The sequence below is a fragment of the Ostrinia nubilalis genome, chromosome 4 (genome assembly GCF_963855985.1).
Source record: "Ostrinia nubilalis chromosome 4, ilOstNubi1.1, whole genome shotgun sequence".
Lineage (NCBI taxonomy): Eukaryota > Metazoa > Arthropoda > Insecta > Lepidoptera > Crambidae > Ostrinia > Ostrinia nubilalis.
In genome coordinates, this window is record NC_087091.1 from 9,512,653 (window position 1) to 9,531,293 (window position 18,641).

The 18,641-nt window shown below is 42.7% G+C and overlaps 2 protein-coding genes across 2 annotated transcripts in view; both read right to left on the reverse strand.

Moving 5' to 3' along the window:
* The window catches only part of LOC135088660 (uncharacterized), a 42,228-nt gene that overhangs the window by 14,233 nt on the left and 9,354 nt on the right, over positions 1-18,641 (reverse strand). The window contains 21 exon segments of the mRNA XM_063983591.1: positions 140-463; positions 585-719; positions 806-982; positions 1,077-1,400; positions 7,788-7,922; positions 8,009-8,185; positions 8,280-8,603; positions 8,725-8,859; positions 8,946-9,122; positions 9,217-9,540; positions 9,666-9,881; positions 9,884-10,063; positions 10,470-10,787; positions 11,181-11,315; positions 12,181-12,354; positions 12,663-12,971; positions 13,592-13,726; positions 13,953-14,129; positions 14,990-15,295; positions 16,111-16,233; positions 16,876-17,043. Of these exon segments, the coding sequence (XP_063839661.1) occupies positions 140-463; positions 585-719; positions 806-982; positions 1,077-1,400; positions 7,788-7,922; positions 8,009-8,185; positions 8,280-8,603; positions 8,725-8,859; positions 8,946-9,122; positions 9,217-9,540; positions 9,666-9,881; positions 9,884-10,063; positions 10,470-10,787; positions 11,181-11,315; positions 12,181-12,354; positions 12,663-12,971; positions 13,592-13,726; positions 13,953-14,129; positions 14,990-15,295; positions 16,111-16,233; positions 16,876-17,043 (4,473 nt within the window).
* Positions 3,471-4,520, reverse strand: LOC135088659 (uncharacterized). Its single transcript, XM_063983590.1, has 3 exons — positions 4,333-4,520; positions 3,888-4,211; positions 3,471-3,793 (listed from the first exon to the last, which is right to left on the reverse strand). The coding sequence occupies exons 2-3, from the start codon at positions 4,075-4,077 to the stop codon at positions 3,507-3,509; spliced, it is 477 nt and encodes a 158-aa protein (XP_063839660.1). The 5' UTR covers positions 4,078-4,211; positions 4,333-4,520; the 3' UTR covers positions 3,471-3,506.

The window sequence follows — 18,641 nt, forward strand, 5'->3', positions numbered from 1 at the left end:
CGGTAATTTCAGAAACCTTGAAGAATGAGTCCGGATAATCGGATATCCGGATAATCGAGGTCCGGATAATCGAGATTCTACTGTACTTCGAATTTGAATAGACACCGAGCAAAGAATAAAAGGCATGCGCGATTATTACCTCCTTCGAGACCGAACTCGACATCCACTTCAAAACCTTCGGCGAGAGCTATCGGAGTGCTGAAAACGAGACCATCGCTCTCCGTGTAGCTACCCACATAGTAGGTTGCGTCAAAGACGAGGGCGGTGGGCGGCGGCGCCGTGTCGTCGGCCAGGATGACTTCAAGCACTATAGTGGTGAACGCCGACATAGCTTGTTGGGCAGACGCTTGTATCTCAAGTAAAATGATTCGGTTTGAGGGTATGGATTCTTCCGGAAGAGAGTCCTTCAATGCGAGGGTCACGGTCGCGTCTTGGTTCGATAGCGTGAAGTACTCGGCCAGTTCTGAAAACGAGACGGTTAGTAACTTGGAACGAAATTGATTGCACACACATATTATACACAATATTTACACACACAACAAGACACTTGAATATGCTACACGAGGGCATATGCCAGCACTCACCTCCGTGCAGCGTGAATGCTACTTCGTTCGTGAATCCTTCGCTCAGTACTACGGGGCTCAAGCTGATTGAGTTGTTTGCGATGGAGCCAACGTAGCTTATCCGGTCGAAACCAAGAACCTGATCGGTGGTGATTTCTGGAAGAAACAGTTGGTTTGAACCGAAATGTGTAGTAATGTTGTGGGATGCAGACAATTGTAACTCTCGTGAGATTCGTGCTTACCGTCAGTCAATGCTATAACAATAGTGGCTCGGGCGGCGACTCCACCAGACCTCTGAGCCGTGACGACGAAGATGAGTTTCTGATTGTTGGCGACGACAGCTGCCGGAATGGGGCTGGAGAGTGCTAGGCTGTAGGTGTTATCAGAGCCCGGTACTAATGTGAACCATTGCGCACTATCTGAAATTCAATTGATAAGGACGATGATCGTTACCACCTACTTCGAATTTGAATTGACACCGAGCAAAGAATAAAAGGCATGAGCGATTATTACCTCCTTCGAGACCGAACTCGACATCCACTTCAAAACCTTTGGCGAGAGCTATCGGAGTGCTGAAAACGAGACCATCGCTCTCCGTGTAGCTACCCACATAGTAGGTTGCGTCAAAGACGAGGGCGGTGGGCGGCGGCGCCGTGTCGTCGGCCAGGATGACTTCAAGCACTATAGTGGTGAACGCCGACATAGCTTGTTGGGCAGACGCTTGTATCTCAAGTAAAATGATTCGGTTTGAGGGTATGGATTCTTCCGGAAGAGAGTCCTGCAATGCGAGGGTCACGGTCGCGCCTTGGTTCGATAGCGTGAAGTACTCGGCCAGTTCTGAAAACGAGACGGTTAGTAACGTGGAACGAAATTGATTGCACACACATATTATACACAATATTTACACACACAACAAGACACTTGAATATGCTATACGAGGGCATATGCCAGCACTCACCTCCGTGCAGCGTGAATGCTACTTCGTTCGTGAATCCTTCGCTCAGTACTATGGGGCTCAAGCTGATTGAGTTGTTTGCGATGGAGCCAACGTAGCTTATCCGGTTGAAACCAAGAACCTGATCGGTGGTGATTTCTGGAAGAAACAGTTGGTTTGAACCGAAATGTGTAGTAATGTTGTGGGATGCAGACAATTGTAACTCTCGTGAGATTCGTGCTTACCGTCAGTCAATGCTATAACAATAGTGGCTCGGGCGGCGACTCCACCAGACCTCTGAGCCGTGACGACGAAGATGAGTTTCTGATTGTTGGCGACGACAGCTGCCGGAATGGGGCTGGAGAGTGCTAGGCTGTAGGTGTTATCAGAGCCCGGCACTAATGTGAACCATTGCGCACTATCTGAAATTCAATTGATAAGGAAGATGATCGTTACCACCTACTTCGAATTTGAATTGACACCGAGCAAAGAATAAAGGGCATGAGCGATTATTACCTCCTTCGAGACCGAACTCGACATCCACTTCAAAACCTTCGGCGAGAGCTATCGGAGTGCTGAAAACGAGACCATCGCTCTCCGTGTAGCTACCCACATAGTAGGTTGCGTCAAAGACGAGGGCGGTGGGCGGCGGCGCCGTGTCGTCGGCCAGGATGACTTCAAGCACTATAGTGGTGAACGCCGACATAGCTTGTTGGGCAGACGCTTGTATCTCAAGTAAAATGATTCGGTTTGAGGGTATGGATTCTTCCGGAAGAGAGTCCTGCAATGCGAGGGTCACGGTCGCGCCTTGGTTCGATAGCGTGAAGTACTCGGCCAGTTCTGAAAACGAGACGGTTAGTAACGTGGAACGAAATTGATTGCACACACATATTATACACAATATTTACACACACAACAAGACACTTGAATATGCTACACGAGGGCATATGCCAGCACTCACCTCCGTGCAGCGCGAATGCTACTTCGTTCGTGAATCCTTCACTCAGTACTATGGGGCTCAAGCTGACTGAGTTGTTTGCGATGGAGCCAACGTAGCTTATCCGGTCGAAACCTAGAACCTGATCGGTGGTGATTTCTGGAAGAAACAGTTGGTTTGAACCAAAATGTGTGGTAATGTTGTGGGATGCAGACAATCGTAACTCTCGTGAGATTTGTGCTTACCGTCAGTCAATGCTATAACAATAGTGGCTCGGGCGGCGACTCCACCAGACCTCTGAGCCGTGACGACAAAGATGAGTTTCTGATTGTTGGCGACGACAGCTGCCGGAATGGGACTGGAGAGTGCTAGGCTGTAGGTGTTATCAGAGCCCGGCACTAATGTGAACCATTGCGCACTATCTGAAATTCAATTGATAAGGACGATGATCGTTACCAACTACTTCGAATTTGAATTGACACCGAGCAAAGAATAAAAGGCATGAGCGATTATTACCTCCTTCGAGACCGAACTCGACATCCACTTCAAAACCTTCGGCGAGAGCTATCGGAGTGCTGAAAACGAGACCATCGCTCTCCGTGTAGCTACCCACATAGTAGGTTGCGTCAAAGACGAGGGCGGTGGGCGGCGGCGCCGTGTCGTCGGCCAGGATGACTTCAAGCACTATAGTGGTGAACGCCGACATAGCTTGTTGGGCAGACGCTTGTATCTCAAGTAAAATGATTCGGTTTGAGGGTATGGATTCTTCCGGAAGAGAGTCCTGCAATGCGAGGGTCACGGTCGCGCCTTGGTTCGATAGCGTGAAGTACTCGGCCAGTTCTGAAAACGAGACGGTTAGTAACGTGGAACGAAATTGATTGCACACACATATTATACACAATATTTACACACACAACAAGACACTTGAATATGCTACACGAGGGCATATGCCAGCACTCACCTCCGTGCAGCGCGAATGCTACTTCGTTCGTGAATCCTTCACTCAGTACTATGGGGCTCAAGCTGACTAAGTTGTTTGCGATGGAGCCAACGTAGCTTATCCGGTCGAAACCTAGAACCTGATCGGTGGTGATTTCTGGAAGAAACAGTTGGTTTGAACCAAAATGTGTGGTAATGTTGTGGGATGCAGACAATCGTAACTCTCGTGAGATTTGTGCTTACCGTCAGTCAATGCTATAACAATAGTGGCTCGGGCGGCGACTCCACCAGACCTCTGAGCCGTGACGACAAAGATGAGTTTCTGATTGTTGGCGACGACAGCTGCCGGAATGGGACTGGAGAGTGCTAGGCTGTAGGTGTTATCAGAGCCCGGCACTAATGTGAACCATTGCGCACTATCTGAAATTCAATTGATAAGGACGATGATCGTTACCAACTACTTCGAATTTGAATTGACACCGAGCAAAGAATAAAAGGCATGAGCGATTATTACCTCCTTCGAGACCGAACTCGACATCCACTTCAAAACCTTCGGCGAGAGCTATCGGAGTGCTGAAAACGAGACCATCGCTCTCCGTGTAGCTACCCACATAGTAGGTTGCGTCAAAGACGAGGGCGGTGGGCGGCGGCGCCGTGTCGTCGGCCAGGATGACTTCAAGCACTATAGTGGTGAACGCCGACATAGCTTGTTGGGCAGACGCTTGTATCTCAAGTAAAATGATTCGGTTTGAGGGTATGGATTCTTCCGGAAGAGAGTCCTGCAATGCGAGGGTCACGGTCGCGCCTTGGTTCGATAGCGTGAAGTACTCGGCCAGTTCTGAAAACGAGACGGTTAGTAACGTGGAACGAAATTGATTGCACACACATATTATACACAATATTTACACACACAACAAGACACTTGAATATGCTACACGAGGGCATATGCCAGCACTCACCTCCGTGCAGCGTGAATGCTACTTCGTTCGTGAATCCTTCGCTCAGTACTATGGGGCTCAAGCTGACTGAGTTGTTTGCGATGGAGCCAACGTAGCTTATCCGGTCGAAACCAAGAACCTGATCGGTGGTGATTTCTGGAAGAAACAGTTGGTTTGAACCGAAATGTGTAGTAATGTTGTGGGATGCAGACAATGAGGATCAGTACTGGTTTGGAAAATGCAATAAAACTAATCTTTAAGACATAAGAAAGATATATCTTTTTGAATTATCCAAATCGGACCATTACTGACGAAGATATTAAGTAATAAACATAGGCCGTTTTTGCCGCTAAAAGTCAACGTACGCAGGGCCGCGTGACGTCACTATATCCGAATCGAGCGCAGCCGGCGTACTATTGGGATGGAATTTTTTTTTTCCAGCTGAACTATCAGTTTTAGAAAAAAACTTAATAATAATATTTATTCATCAAAATAAAGTAACCCATCGACCAGTAATTTCTAAAAGTAAAAATTTTGAAAAATAAGTATCGCTATATTCGGTCGTACCGGAAAACGCAGCGTGGGACGTCCACCCACAAGGTGGACTGACGACCTGATAAAGGTAGCAGGAAGGCGCTGGATGCAGGCCGCTACCAACCGTGCGATGTGGAAGTCATTGGGGGAGGCCTATGTTCAGCAGTGGACGTCCTGTGGCTGAAATGATGATGATGATGATGAAGTATCGCTATGTCCAAAGACCACATTTTCATAGGATTCGATGGAATGCGGAGACGCGGTTGGTTGGGGTGAGTGTAACTTTATGATTGTTTGTATTGAACATAATAATAGTAATACATAATATTTATGAGTGCTAATAACCAGTTTCTGGCCTAGGGGGGGGGGGGATAAGTAATACCCAGCTGGCGCAGCTGCGGCAAAAAAGTCATACCCAGCTTATGCTTATCTTATGGGCTGGGGGAGTAGCCGGGGAGGGGGGGTAAATCATACCCAACTTCTGGCCGAGGGGGAAGTCATGCCCAGTTTATGACCTGGGGAGAGGAGGGGGGCGGGAGAGTTATACCCAGCTTCTAGGCTAAGATTAAATAATTTCCAGGAGGGAGCAGCTATCCTTTCCTGCAGCAGCTGGCCCGCCCATGGGTACGGCGAATAGATAGGTAGGTACGTAGGTTAAACTCAGAAAACTAAATAACAGGTAGGTATTGCGTGTACATCGAAATTATCTTCATAGCAATGTCTTGCTTGTAGCCTAGGCAGAGTGTATGTGCCTCAGCTATACCTCATTGTTAGAAGTAAATAAATTAATACTTATACATTTTTATATTTTACTTGGAAGAAGATATGACTAACAACACTTATGAACACTTTATTTGAACGGAGTTCACTTTAGGAGAACACGGAGTCCCCAATCGCGTCTCCGCGTTCCATTGAATCGTATGAGCGTATGGATTTTTTGCGATATTTTTCACAATTTCTATTTTTAAAAATTACCTATCGATAGCTTACTTCATTTTGATGAATAAATGTCATTACAAGTTTTTCTCTAAAACTGATAGTTTGGTTAGAAAAAAATATTTTCTATCCACGCAGTACGCCGGCAGCGTTCGGATCGGATATAGTGACGTCATCGTTCCCGCGCCGGGCGGTCAGTGAACTTTTTTAGTAATTTGGCAATAACTTCGTCAATTTTTGTCGTAGAACAAAAATTTTTGGACTGTATATTAAGGATTTCTTAGCCCTATAAATCTGCATTCACAGCTAAAAATCGAAATGATCCTCATTGTAACTCTCGTGAGATTCGTGCTTACCGTCAGTCAATGCTATAACAATAGTGGCTCGGGCGGCGACTCCACCAGACCTCTGAGCCGTGACGACGAAGATGAGTTTCTGATTGTTGGCGACGACAGCTGCCGGAATGGGACTGGAGAGTGCTAGGCTGTAGGTGTTATCAGAGCCCGGCACTAATGTGAACCATTGCGCACTATCTGAAATTCAATTGATAAGGACGATGATCGTTACCACCTACTTCAAATTTGAATTGACACCGAGCAAAGAATAAAAGGCATGAGCGATTATTACCTCCTTCGAGACCGAACTCGACATCCACTTCAAAACCTTCGGCGAGAGCTATCGGAGTGCTGAAAACGAGACCATCGCTCTCCGTGTAGCTACCCACATAGTAGGTTGCGTCAAAGACGAGGGCGGTGGACGGCGGCGCCGTGTCGTCGGCCAGGATGACTTCAAGCACTATAGTGGTGAACGCCGACATAGCTTGTTGGGCAGACGCTTGTATCTCAAGTAAAATGATTCGGTTTGAGGGTATGGATTCTTCCGGAAGAGAGTCCTGCAATGCGAGGGTCACGGTCGCGCCTTGGTTCGATAGCGTGAAGTACTCGGCCAGTTCTGAAAACGAGACGGTTAGTAACGTGGAACGAAATTGATTGCACACACATATACACAATATTTACACACACAACAAGACACTTGAATATGCTAGACGAGGGCATATGCCAGCACTCACCTCCGTGCAGCGTGAATGCTACTTCGTTCGTGAATCCTTCGCTCAGTACTATGGGGCTCAAGCTGATTGAGTTGTTTGCGATGGAGCCAACGTAGCTTATCCGGTCGAAACCAAGAACCTGATCGGTGGTGATTTCTGGAAGAAACAGTTGGTTTGAACCGAAATGTGTAGTAATGTTGTGGGATGCAGACAATTGTAACTCTCGTGAGATTCGTGCTTACCGTCAGTCAATGCTATAACAATAGTGGCTCGGGCGGCGACTCCACCAGACCTCTGAGCCGTGACGACGAAGATGAGTTTCTGATTGTTGGCGACGACAGCTGCCGGAATGGGACTGGAGAGTGCTAGGCTGTAGGTGTTATCAGCGCCCGGCACTAATGTGAACCATTGCGCACTATCTGAAATTCAATTGATAAGGACGATGATCGTTACCACCTACTTCGAATTTGAATTGACACCGAGCAAAGAATAAAAGGCATGAGCGATTATTACCTCCTTCGAGACCGAACTCGACATCCACTTCAAAACCTTCGGCGAGAGCTATCGGAGTGCTGAAAACGAGACCATCGCTCTCCGTGTAGCTACCCACATAGTAGGTTGCGTCAAAGACGAGGGCGGTGGGCGGCGGCGCCGTGTCGTCGGCCAGGATGACTTCAAGCACTATAGTGGTGAACGCCGACATAGCTTGTTGGGCAGACGCTTGTATCTCAAGTAAAATGATTCGGTTTGAGGGTATGGATTCTTCCGGAAGAGAGTCTTGCAATGCGAGGGTCACGGTCGCGCCTTGGTTCGATAGCGTGAAGTACTCGGCCAGTTCTGAAAACGAGACGGTTAGTAACGTGGAACGAAATTGATTGCACACACATATTATACACAATATTTACACACACAACAAGACACTTGAATATGCTACACGAGGGCATATGCCAGCACTCACCTCCGTGCAGCGTGAATGCTACTTCGTTCGTGAATCCTTCGCTCAGTACTATGGGGCTCAAGCTGACTGAGTTGTTTGCGATGGAGCCAACGTAGCTTATCCGGTCGAAACCAAGAACCTGATCGGTGGTGATTTCTGGAAGAAACAGTTGGTTTGAACCGAAATGTGTAGTAATGTTGTGGGATGCAGACAATTGTAACTCTCGTGAGATTCGTGCTTACCGTCAGTCAATGCTATAACAATAGTGGCTCGGGCGGCGACTCCACCAGACCTCTGAGCCGTGACGACGAAGATGAGTTTCTGATTGTTGGCGACGACAGCTGCCGGAATGGGACTGGAGAGTGCTAGGCTGTAGGTGTTATCAGAGCCCGGCACTAATGTGAACCATTGCGCACTATCTGAAATTCAATTGATAAGGACGATGATCGTTACCACCTACTTCGAATTTGAATTGACACCGAGCAAAGAATAAAAGGCATGAGCGATTATTACCTCCTTCGAGACCGAACTCGACATCCACTTCAAAACCTTCGGCGAGAGCTATCGGAGTGCTGAAAACGAGACCATCGCTCTCCGTGTAGCTACCCACATAGTAGGTTGCGTCAAAGACGAGGGCGGTGGGCGGCGGCGCCGTGTCGTCGGCCAGGATGACTTCAAGCACTATAGTGGTGAACGCCGACATAGCTTGTTGGGCAGACGCTTGTATCTCAAGTAAAATGATTCGGTTTGAGGGTATGGATTCTTCCGGAAGAGAGTCCTGCAATGCGAGGGTCACGGTCGCGCCTTGGTTCGATAGCGTGAAGTACTCGGCCAGTTCTGAAAACGAGACGGTTAGTAACGTGGAACGAAATTGATTGCACACACATATTATACACAATATTTACACACACAACAAGACACTTGAATATGCTACACGAGGGCATATGCCAGCACTCACCTCCGTGCAGCGTGAATGCTACTTCGTTCGTGAATCCTTCGCTCAGTACTATGGGGCTCAAGCTGACTGAGTTGTTTGCGATGGAGCCAACGTAGCTTATCCGGTCGAAACCAAGAACCTGATCGGTGGTGATTTCTGGAAGAAACAGTTGGTTTGAACCGAAATGTGTAGTAATGTTGTGGGATGCAGACAATTGTAACTCTCGTGAGATTCGTGCTTACCGTCAGTCAATGCTATAACAATAGTGGCTCGGGCGGCGACTCCACCAGACCTCTGAGCCGTGACGACGAAGATGAGTTTCTGATTGTTGGCGACGACAGCTGCCGGAATGGGACTGGAGAGTGCTAGGCTGTAGGTGTTATCAGAGCCCGGCACTAATGTGAACCATTGCGCACTATCTGAAATTCAATTGATAAGGACGATGATCGTTACCACCTACTTCGAATTTGAATTGACACCGAGCAAAGAATAAAAGGCATGAGCGATTATTACCTCCTTCGAGACCGAACTCGACATCCACTTCAAAACCTTCGGCGAGAGCTATCGGAGTGCTGAAAACGAGACCATCGCTCTCCGTGTAGCTACCCACATAGTAGGTTGCGTCAAAGACGAGGGCGGTGGGCGGCGGCGCCGTGTCGTCGGCCAGGATGACTTCAAGCACTATAGTGGTGAACGCCGACATAGCTTGTTGGGCAGACGCTTGTATCTCAAGTAAAATGATTCGGTTTGAGGGTATGGATTCTTCCGGAAGAGAGTCCTGCAATGCGAGGGTCACGGTCGCGCCTTGGTTCGATAGCGTGAAGTACTCGGCCAGTTCTGAAAACGAGACGGTTAGTAACGTGGAACGAAATTGATTGCACACACATATTATACACAATACCTATTTACACACACAACAAGACACTTGAATATGCTAGACGAGGGCATATGCCAGCACTCACCTCCGTGCAGCGTAAATGCTACTTCGTTCGTGAATCCTTCGCTCAGTACTATGGGGCTCAAGCTGACTGAGTTGTTTGCGATGGAGCCAACGTAGCTTATCCGGTCGAAACCAAGAACCTGATCGGTGGTGATTTCTGGAAGAAACAGTTGGTTTGAACCGAAATGTGTAGTAATGTTGTGGGATGCAGACAATTGTAACTCTCGTGAGATTCTTGCTTACCGTCAGTAAATGCTATAACAATAGTGGCTCGGGCGGCGACTCCACCAGACCTCTGAGCCGTGACGATGAAGATGAGTTTCTGATTGTTGGCGACGACAGCTGCCGGAATGGGACTGGAGAGTGCTAGGCTGTAGGTGTTATCAGAGCCCGGCACTAATGTGAACCATTGCGCACTATCTGAAATTCAATTGATAAGGATGATGATCGTTACCACCTACTTCGAATTTGAACTGACACCGAGCCAAGAATAAAAGCTATGAGTGATTAGTAATCTCCTGTGAGAAACTTAATTTTATCTTTGTCTGCTATGTAGCTTTCCTAAGCGTGAAAGGGTAATTCACAATAATTTAAATTCATAAGGAATATTACTACCAGCTGTGTCCGCGATTTTGTACGCGTGAAAATAGTTTTGAATAATATTTCCCGTATTTGCAACATTCTTCTCTACTGCTCCGCCCCTCTTGGTTGTAGGGTGATGTTATATAGCCGAAAGTCTTACTTGATAACTTTTATACTCAGAAAGTGAATCTGTACGAGTAAATTTAAATAGGATGGGTTTATTATGCTAATCTGTATTACTCACCGCCGTCCAGGTTGAACGAAACGGATTCGTCAAAGCCCTGAATGAGCTGAATCGTATCCTCGAATAGTAATCCCTGTTCTTCCGTGTATTGGCCAACATAGTAAGCTTGCTCAAACACTGGAGTGACTATTTCTGTAGATATCTCTTTGACAAGCTCAAGTACGATCGTTGTGTGGCCACTGATCGCCTCTGGATACGACGCTTCTATGGTAAGCACTATAAAGGCACTTTCGGCGATGGTTTGCGTTGGTAAGTCGACAGCCAGCTCAACAGTTACGGTGTTGAAGTCTCGGGTTAGTGTAAAGTACGGGGCATATTCTGAAAACAACAAAAGATAATGTAAAAAAAATAAATTTGACGAATATAATTGCGATTACAACCACGAATTTGTACCAACAACTTTCAAAATAAATAGTAGAAAAGAAAATAAATAATTTGAGCGACAATTTGGTTACAAAAAGAAAATACCTTTATCCTCTCCGGATCGCTTATTTCTTAGCACCGTGAGAAATAAGAGCGAAGAAAATCCTTCCAAAAGCCTTATGTTATTTGCATTATAATAAACGTTCGCATAAAAAGCGCTTGTAATATTAAAGCACACTTATCAACCCGGAAAGGGATCAACACCGTAATGCCTCGCCTCGCGGTTGAGCGCGGCGAGGCGTTCCGTTTCTGGGGTGATAAGTTTGCTTCGTCCATAAGTAAGCTTACCTCCTGATAAGTTAAGTTGGGGGGCTATATCATAGCCCTCAACAAGGGTCACAGGTGGTAACTCTAATGAACCGTTCTGAATCTGACCCACATAGTTATTCTGGCTAAATCTGATCACTGTTGGCGTCTCTACTTCTGTCGATGATAAAATAAAACATCATTGATCATGTAATACATAATTTCATTTGGAATTCAGAAAAAAGTATGTAATAGGTAATTAACGCCCGTATTCACAAACGATGCTTGCTTAAGTGAATCAGCAAATCGAACGCACAGTGTTGAATAGAGCTCTGTGATTGGTTCGTGTGTCACCCTGTGCGTCCACGCGCACTGGGAGACCTCATAGTAATGTTTGTGAATACGGGCGTAAATCTAAGAAAAAACTATGAGTGTAAACCTATGTTTGTCTTAGTTGATAATACCACAGAATAATAATAAGTACTACGTACAGAAGTTTTACTTCGCGAAGGTATTTAAAAAAATGTATGCTCAATGCCATTAACAATATGGTGTAATTTAGCCTGTCTCAAGAGTCAAGCACCATTTTGTTGACAAACGTCAGTGATCGGCACTACGCCGAAGCTATAGGGCTGACTTCAGTAAAATGATGTGACGTGAGGTGCCAAACTGCGGAAAATAGCGGAGAAAATACATGATTTAGCATGAATTATCATGAATAATATTAACTACTTAATTACCTCTAAGTGTCTTGAGGCAACTTAAAAAAGTACATTCTGTGTTTTTATTATTATTTAGGCAGTTAAATACTGCACAGTATTTAGTACACCATTTTCTTTATTTTCTTCCATCATACACAAGAATACGCGTGCGTGCGTCAATGTTCGCTCGTATGTGAGGCCTTGTCGAATAGTATCCTGTAGGTGGGCCATCGTGCGTGTTTTGTTTTCGATGTAAACTCGCGGAGATGAACAGGCCTGATAATACTGACTAAAAACCTCCTCTTTTTTTGGAAGTCGGTTAAAATATTGTATGAACGTACCTTTAGGCAGGTCGATTGATATAGCTGCGCGGCCATCAGTGGCACCTTCTTTGCGAGCCACAATACTAAACAGCAGATTATGATTGGCCTCTACAACTTCTGCCGGAATGTTGTTATTGATAGCAATATCGAGAGTGTTGTTATCTTGTACAATTGCGAACCATTGTGAAGATTCTGAAAATTTTAATTATTTTAACATAGGTAGTAACGTAGTTAGGTATTAACTTCTGTCATTTAAAACACAATACCACTGTCTGTCACTGAGTTAACTAATTGAAATTCTACGTATTTATCTACCAATGTAAGTGCTGTCAAAAATAGTCCAACAACCGCATTTTAGTTTTGCCGGATCAATTTTTTTATGTTATTGTACCCTTCCTACAGTTAATTCAACTTTATTCCTTTATAGGAATGAACAAATCTAAATATTGCAGCATTTTAAGTAACTGTCATTTATATTGGTATTCTTTTAAATTCTTTACCTCCTTCCAATGTAAATGTTACAGTGTTGTCAAATCCTTGGGCCAGTTGTATGCTATCTTCAAATTCCAAGCCGGTTTCTTGTGTATAAACTCCTCTGTAATAAGCTTCAGCGAACACGGGTGGCACAACTGCTTCTGGTTGCTCCACATCAATTATAACAGCAGTAAAGACGGTAAAAGCTCTTGTTCTACGAGCTTCCACTTCCAAAGATATGAATTTACGACTGAAAACCTCGACCGGAAGATAATTTGTCGGTGAAAGTGTTAAAATGTTGCCATCGCTCTCCATAGTGAAATATTCAGAGAATTCTGAAATCACAAAGCGTTTATGTATAAGCACCTACTGTGTTCGTGATTTGTGTTAGTACCAACTTAATTATCTTATGTAACGTAAGAAACAAATTCGTTTTGATATACTCGATTACGGGTCAGTATCAAATCACGCTTCGTCGTGTAAAACACGCAACGTTGAAAATAAACACAAATAAACCTGCCAGTTACCGCGCGGTATTTATGGGATTGTAAAATTTACGGCTACCAAGTTCTTGGTGCTTAATTGGTTTACTTTACAATGCCGGTATTAATGAAAGTTTTGTATCTTATACAGTACGTCGTAAAATAAAGAATGTAGGTTGTAGTACTGATAACATGTTAACATACTGCCACTCTTACAATGGTCGGTTACGACTATCTTTATCTGACCATTGAAACTAAGGCTGAGTTGCACTACCTAACTTTAACCGTAACTATAACGATAACGGGTGTATTTTGTATGGGGTTTGACAGGTGGTGCAACCCAACATAAAAGTTGTAATTTATTTGACAAATGAGTTCCTGATAGGCAAATAAATAGGCCTTCTTCATTAGTAAGAAATTAAACAGGGATGTAATCCATCACGAACAAACCAGCAAATAAAAATAAATCTTACCTCCAGTGAGCTCGAATTGAGTGCCTGTTGCATAGCCCGTTTCAAGAACAATATCCTCCAAGCTCAAATCGTTTTGCTGTAGCGATCCAGTGTAAATATTTTTAGCAAACCTCAAAACTGTTGGCTCAGTTAGCTCTGAAAATTGAATTGAAAATGTATTTGAAAAATCTATTTTTCAAAGAACCGCAATAAATTATGCGCTAGCACGTCAGATTTAATGTTACGGATTTCTAAGACACAAAGAAAAGTTTAAAAATGTAGATCTAGCTGCAAGAACATGCTTAACTTAAAAGAAAACAGAATGTTAGTGATTGAAAAGTAAAAATAAAGTTATCGATGTTAATTGCGAGCAACAACTTACCGCTCGGGAAACTTATAGAAACAACCGCGTTGGCGCCAACCGTAAATTCTTTCTCGGCTAAAATACTGAACAATAGCACTTTTTCATCGAAAATAACTTCCTCTGGTATGGCGTCGTGTAGTTCCAACGTCACGACGCCGTTCTCGGCAACACTTAAATTGAAATATTTGGAATGCTCTGAAATAGAAACGAAACAATGAATGGTAACGTGATGAGGATTTTTTCAATTTTCTATACTTATAATAAATCTGTAGAGAGGTCAATTCTGTACATGAAATATATTTTCAAAATAACTATCAGGGGGTGATTAGTGATCGATACTGATGCCAAAAATGCAATCAGTAAAATTTTTGTCTGTCTATCTGTCTGTCTGTCTGTCTGTCTGTCTGTATGTTCCTTATAGAAACCAAAACTGCTTAACGGATTTTAACGAAACTTGGTAAAATTATTCTTCATACTCCTGGGCAGGTTATAGGATACTTAGGAATTCCCACGGGACCGGGAATTAGCGGGAAAATCCTTTTGTATGAAAAATCTAAACCGCTTAAGTTAGACCCTTGAAATTTGGCATGCAGGTACCTTAGTAATCTTAAAGCTAAGTTACTACAGGATATTGCAAAATTCCCACGGGAACCGGAGTTAGCGGGAAAAAACATTTGTATGAAAAATCTAAACCGCTTAAGTTAGATGCTTGAAATTTGGCATGCAGGTACCTTAGTAAACTTAAAGCTTAGTTACAACAGGATATTGCAAAATTCCCACGGGAACGGGAGTTAGCGGGAAAAAACATTTGTATGAAAAAATCTAAACCGCGTAAGATAGATGAAGGGGGTAAAACGGGATCCACGCGTACGAAGTCGCGGGCGGCCGCTAGTTATCTAATAAGACAGCATCTTACTTACTGAAATACATATCAATGAAATTCCAATCCAAATTAAAACTACATTTTAAAGTAATTGTATTTTTGTTTAGTATGGCTAAAAATACTTAATTGCTAACTCGAAGGTTATTAATAACTAGGTATTAAAAGTCCTTACCTCCGACTAGGCGTAATGCAACCGAATCGTCGAAGCCTTGGACTAAGCTGATAGTATCAAAATTTATATTGGATGGTCCAGCATAAATGCCATAGTAAATGTTTTGACTGAACACAGGCGTTGTTAGATCTTCTTTAACGACGTCAATACCTATAGTGGTAGTAGCAGTTACAGCGTTTAGAGCGGACGCAGAAAGCGTTAGAAGCAGGAAATTGTTTTCTTCGATAGAACTGTCTGGGATCGGCTCTCGTAAATACACCATTATTTGATTTTGCACGCTCGACACATTGAAATACGATGCATATTCTGAAAATGTACAAACGTTGAAGAATCAGTGCGTCTTTGATGTGAGGTGAGCAATCGTTTACGTTATTTATGGAAATGTATAACTTGATTGTATAAATGATTCGCGCTTCGTTGTAAATCCCTTGCCATAAGAAAAAAAAAATGTTCATGAATTGTGAAATATTTTGACCACAAACAGGAGTAGTAGTAGAGTAGTAGTACTATCCCTATTATATGACCAGTTAAAATTGTTATAATGATAACAATGTATCTTATAGCTTTGTAATACTCGCCGCACTATGACCGCAATAGTGCAGCAAACTCCTTTACAAAAAATGGCGGCAATTTTTTTTAGAGCCGTGCGTTGTGCTCGGCCTTATAAAATGAGGCAATGGTATAAGAAGATGCGACACCCGGTTTCTCGTCGTGTGACTTCGACCTTTCTTAATCAAAGTTTCTTAACTCGAGAAGTACGAGTAAGTAATGGAGCAGCTAGGGCCTGACTTTCTGACAAGCTTATTGCGCGTTTGTTATGTGATGCTTATAGTAATCCTTTTGTTAGTCGAAGTAAATAAATAAGTGATCCCTAAACGATCAAGTTTCTGCAGTACACAATATTAAAATGAATTTTAAAGTAAGAAAATAATGAATTTAAAAATAATTTTAGTGCCATTCGATTAATTTAAGTGATCTTATTCTACCCTACTCTAGAGTTAAGAGATATCGTCAAGAACACGTTGCATATAGGCCAAAACGTTACATTTTTATCTAACTAATGGCTTATGTAAACTTGAATATCTGTCAAGGTATGAAATAAAAATATTTGAAAACTTTACCTCCACTAAGCGAAAAGGTCACACTCTCTTCGTAGCCAACGCTCAATTGAATGGTTTGAATCCACACCTCGTCTCTACGGAGTGTCCCATAATAGAACTCGTATGCAAATCTTATGTCCCTGGCTGCAATTAGGAATGTAGAGAAAAAAGTAAAGGCCAAGAATGCAATCATACTTTGTACATACATACAACAATATAATTTTGACTAGAAGAAGAACAAAGAAGAATAGAATACAGTTTCAGTAAAGTTTGACTTACCATTGATGGTTAAGACCTAAAGATAACAAACCAGATTATTACTTCTACCTTTCCAAATTCACATAAAGACAAATGAATAAATAAACACTGTTGCTCTAAGTGGTTTTCGTTCTCAAATTAAATAAAAATCAAAAACTTACTAAAATGATTTTGTAACACCCATGAAGAACACCTTATCAACCCGGAAAGAGATCTACACCGTATCGCTTTTCGCCGCGAGCCGAACGGTGCGGATGAATGTGCGTTGCTGAACGGAGTTTCTTACAAAGTATACTGACCGCCTCGAGTTGATACGGTTACGATCCGTTTCCGGGTTGATAAGTGTGCTTCGTCCTTAAAGGGCCCTGAAAAACTCCGAGAGTCCAGCCATTTTTAGCGCAGCGTGACATTTTTATACAATTACTAGATGTGGTGGAGTTACCAAATTGTATGAAAACGTCACCTAATACACTGTATAGAGGCCTGAAATTCCAAAGACTGTTCATTAAGTTCTCACGTAATAATTACCTTCTGGCATAGAAATGGATACTGCTGTGTTGGCTCCTACAGTCCGCGGCTTGGTCACCTCAATGTAGAGCAATAGGTTATTTTCACTGAGCAAGTTATCCGGCAGACCGGAGGTGGTCAAGTTTATGCTCGGACCTGCCTGGACTAACTGAAAGAAACTAGCGTGTTCTGTAATGGAAAAACATGAAAGTAATCAATAATCTGTTTAGTAGGCAGTAATATTTCAAATACGACGTTTAACAAATAGTTACATTTTTGTTCTTTTGGTTACTGAGATACATAAAGGAAATTATATTACATTAATTGTACCTGATATTTCATAAGCTAGATTGTAATCAAAGCAAAACGTTGAAAAAGATTCATATTTACCAAAGAAATAAATAAAAATATCCCCAACAATATAACAATATTTTTTGAATGAATCCGTAACATAAAATCTGAATTCGTAGCACAGGTGGTAGAGCTACGTAAAGCGTTTCAGCGATTCAGATAATATAAGTGTTAAACGGTTGCCGTTTACAGTCGTTAAAACGAATTGAAAATTCAACTGGATAAATCGCCAGAAGGGAAAAAATGGCGAAACGTGGAACAAACTCCCGGCAATTTTCACACAGCTGCGGACTTTTTGGTTGCCACCTACACCCGCTAACGTATTGATGTAATATTTAAGCTTTGTGTCAGGTGCAGGTCTCTGGTTGAAACATTTCCCTATAGCGCCTAGGCCCAGAAATACCTTTTGGCTCAGAAAAAACGTGCGATACTTACTCTTTATCACATAAAACGGTAGTTGTCAGTAATAAAATACAGACAAGTGGTGTTCAGCTCGCCTACAGATAAAAACTGAGGCTAGCTATATGTAGCTGAATGTGTTTTTATGTTAAAAAACGTTTCTTCTTGAGAAAGGTGGAAGAGAGATGACACTTAATATTTTAGTAGTACTCGTTCAAGTGTGGTACTCAGTCCATCAAGTCATAAATTTTTTTGCAAAATGTTGAATACGGTACATTCGATTATGTAACGTCGTCTTTACTTGAAAGCTATAAAGCTTTAGGTTTTAAAGTCGTTAGAAATGATACGAATATAGCAGAATGTGGAGGAGAAAAAATACCTTGACATGTTAAGTTTACGACGAAAGCTACCTACGTTATTAAATTAATTCACTTCATTAATTTAAGAGTTTCAGGACCAGGCAAAAGGCAATAAAATGAATATACCATTCGTAAATAGAGAAATCTAGATCTTTTTATTCTTGTTAAATTACTAGTAAATAAAATCTTTTATTTACAAGATTTTTCGTAACGAGTATTTAGTTAAGAAGATGTTTATTTAGACATTATCTAAACTAAGTTTGGGATATTTATTGTTGGATAACTGAATTGTAATGAAATTGAAGACTTGTGTTTCAATGCCAAATATTGTGTTTTGTGAAACAATAAGCTTACCCCTTGTTGGTCAAAATTATGGGTATGCTACTCGGGTTTTAATACGAATAAATATGAAGGCAGGTATGCGTATAGATAGAGCATTATTTGGGGATACATACTTATAAATAGAAAAGCCCATATTGACTTTCATTAGGCAAGTGCCCTTAATTGATTGATTCCACCATTGAATTCATGATTTTGTAAAGATCCCTTTGAACGATTAATATAATAACACGGCAAATTGGCAGAGTATTTGAGTAGGTTCTAAAATAAGTGAACGATCGTCATGTTTTGAAGAGTTTTCATCCAATTAATTATGTAGGTATTAATTGTTCTGATATG

Excerpts from the sequence above, each read along its gene's own strand:
- LOC135088659 (XM_063983590.1), bottom strand. The coding sequence starts at position 4,077 with ATGTCGGCGTTCACCACTATAGTGCTTGAAGTCATCCTGGCCGACGAC. Across the intron at positions 3,794-3,887 it reads CGAGTTCGGTCTCGAAGGAG|ATAGTGCGCAATGGTTCACA; the intron begins GTAATAATCGCT and ends ATTGAATTTCAG.